The sequence below is a fragment of the Penaeus monodon genome, chromosome 28 (genome assembly GCF_015228065.2).
Source record: "Penaeus monodon isolate SGIC_2016 chromosome 28, NSTDA_Pmon_1, whole genome shotgun sequence".
NCBI classification, from domain to species: Eukaryota; Metazoa; Arthropoda; class Malacostraca; order Decapoda; family Penaeidae; genus Penaeus; species Penaeus monodon.
Genome location: NC_051413.1, coordinates 39,880,968 through 39,882,031, shown reverse-complemented (window position 1 = coordinate 39,882,031; position 1,064 = coordinate 39,880,968). Strand labels below are relative to the sequence as shown.

The 1,064-nt window shown below is 40.4% G+C and overlaps 1 protein-coding gene across 1 annotated transcript in view; it reads right to left on the bottom strand.

Annotated features, from left to right (window-relative positions):
* Positions 1-543, bottom strand: part of LOC119591225 — a 15,369-nt gene extending 14,826 nt beyond the window's left edge. The window contains exons 1-2 of the mRNA XM_037939936.1: positions 406-543; positions 270-332 (exon numbers count right to left, since the gene is read on the bottom strand). Of these exons, the coding sequence (XP_037795864.1) occupies positions 270-332; positions 406-543 (201 nt within the window). The remainder of the gene's footprint in view (positions 1-269; positions 333-405) is intronic.
* Between the last annotated feature and the right edge of the window lie 521 nt (positions 544-1,064).

Sequence of the window (1,064 nt, the reverse complement as noted above, 5' to 3'; positions counted from 1 at the left end):
ACGCAACAAAACCAGAGACTAATAGCAATACATGCAACTTTCGAGAATAGTCAACTGATTCATCTTAGGGTGAATAAGGACTGAGTGTAAATGAATGACAACCCTCTACAGTAGATTCATGAAAATGGCGCTGTCTTAGCGGTGATTCAATAAGCCTACATCTGTTTCCAAAAATACTTATTCATGCCTTATTCATCAAACCTTATGTGATTCCACTTGAGTCTTGCAAAAGGAATTTCTTAACATATATCGAGTGTTAGTAATCTCACCATTGTTCCAAGTATTCGAGCTGCTTGTAAGACTTCGCTGTAGCCTCTGCTCTGTCTAGTCACCTCCGAATGTATTTATAACGTCCAAAAGATCACGTTCACAAACACCGCGCGAAGAACCATTTCTTTTTTCTACAAGAGACCGCCCAAAGGCAACTCCTGATTGGCTTAAGAGTTTCACAAATAAGAATGCGTGTCCGTGTCTATTGGCCGGTTGCCTGGAATAGAAGGCTGTGATTGGTCGAGAGGCCTCGCGTGCCAAGTCTTCGGTCATCTTCCAAATATCAGGCCTTTGGGTGATCTCAGTGGGTTAAAAAGCGAGAAGAAAACCGCTTGCCATGTTTTGCTGAGTTTCCCTTCTCGAAATTGGATGAAAGCGCGTATTGTCCGTTGGTTTTGACGTAATATTTTACAAGAAAAAGCGGGCGGCGAAGGGAACTTTTCTTTCGCTATCTCCTCTCGCGAGCGTTTTTTCTGAAGTGAATGTTCCCTAAGAAGCATCATGATATAACTTCTTTTATTCTTTCTTTCACAGTTTTTTGTTTTTGTACATCTTTTTACAGAGGCAAGATATGTTGAAAGGGAAAGTATACTTCCTTGAATTTGTTTTTGCTATCGACACATCTTTTATGTACATATCATTGAGAAAAAATATCGGTTTATAGCATCTAATCAAAGTCGATTTCTCAAAAAAGCTAATTGTCTCAGGCAAGACTGCAAAAAAGGAATTTTAAAAGACCCAAAAGCCGACATACAGGTGCTTCTCCTCTTCCTTAATCTGGCCGCCTCCTCCGC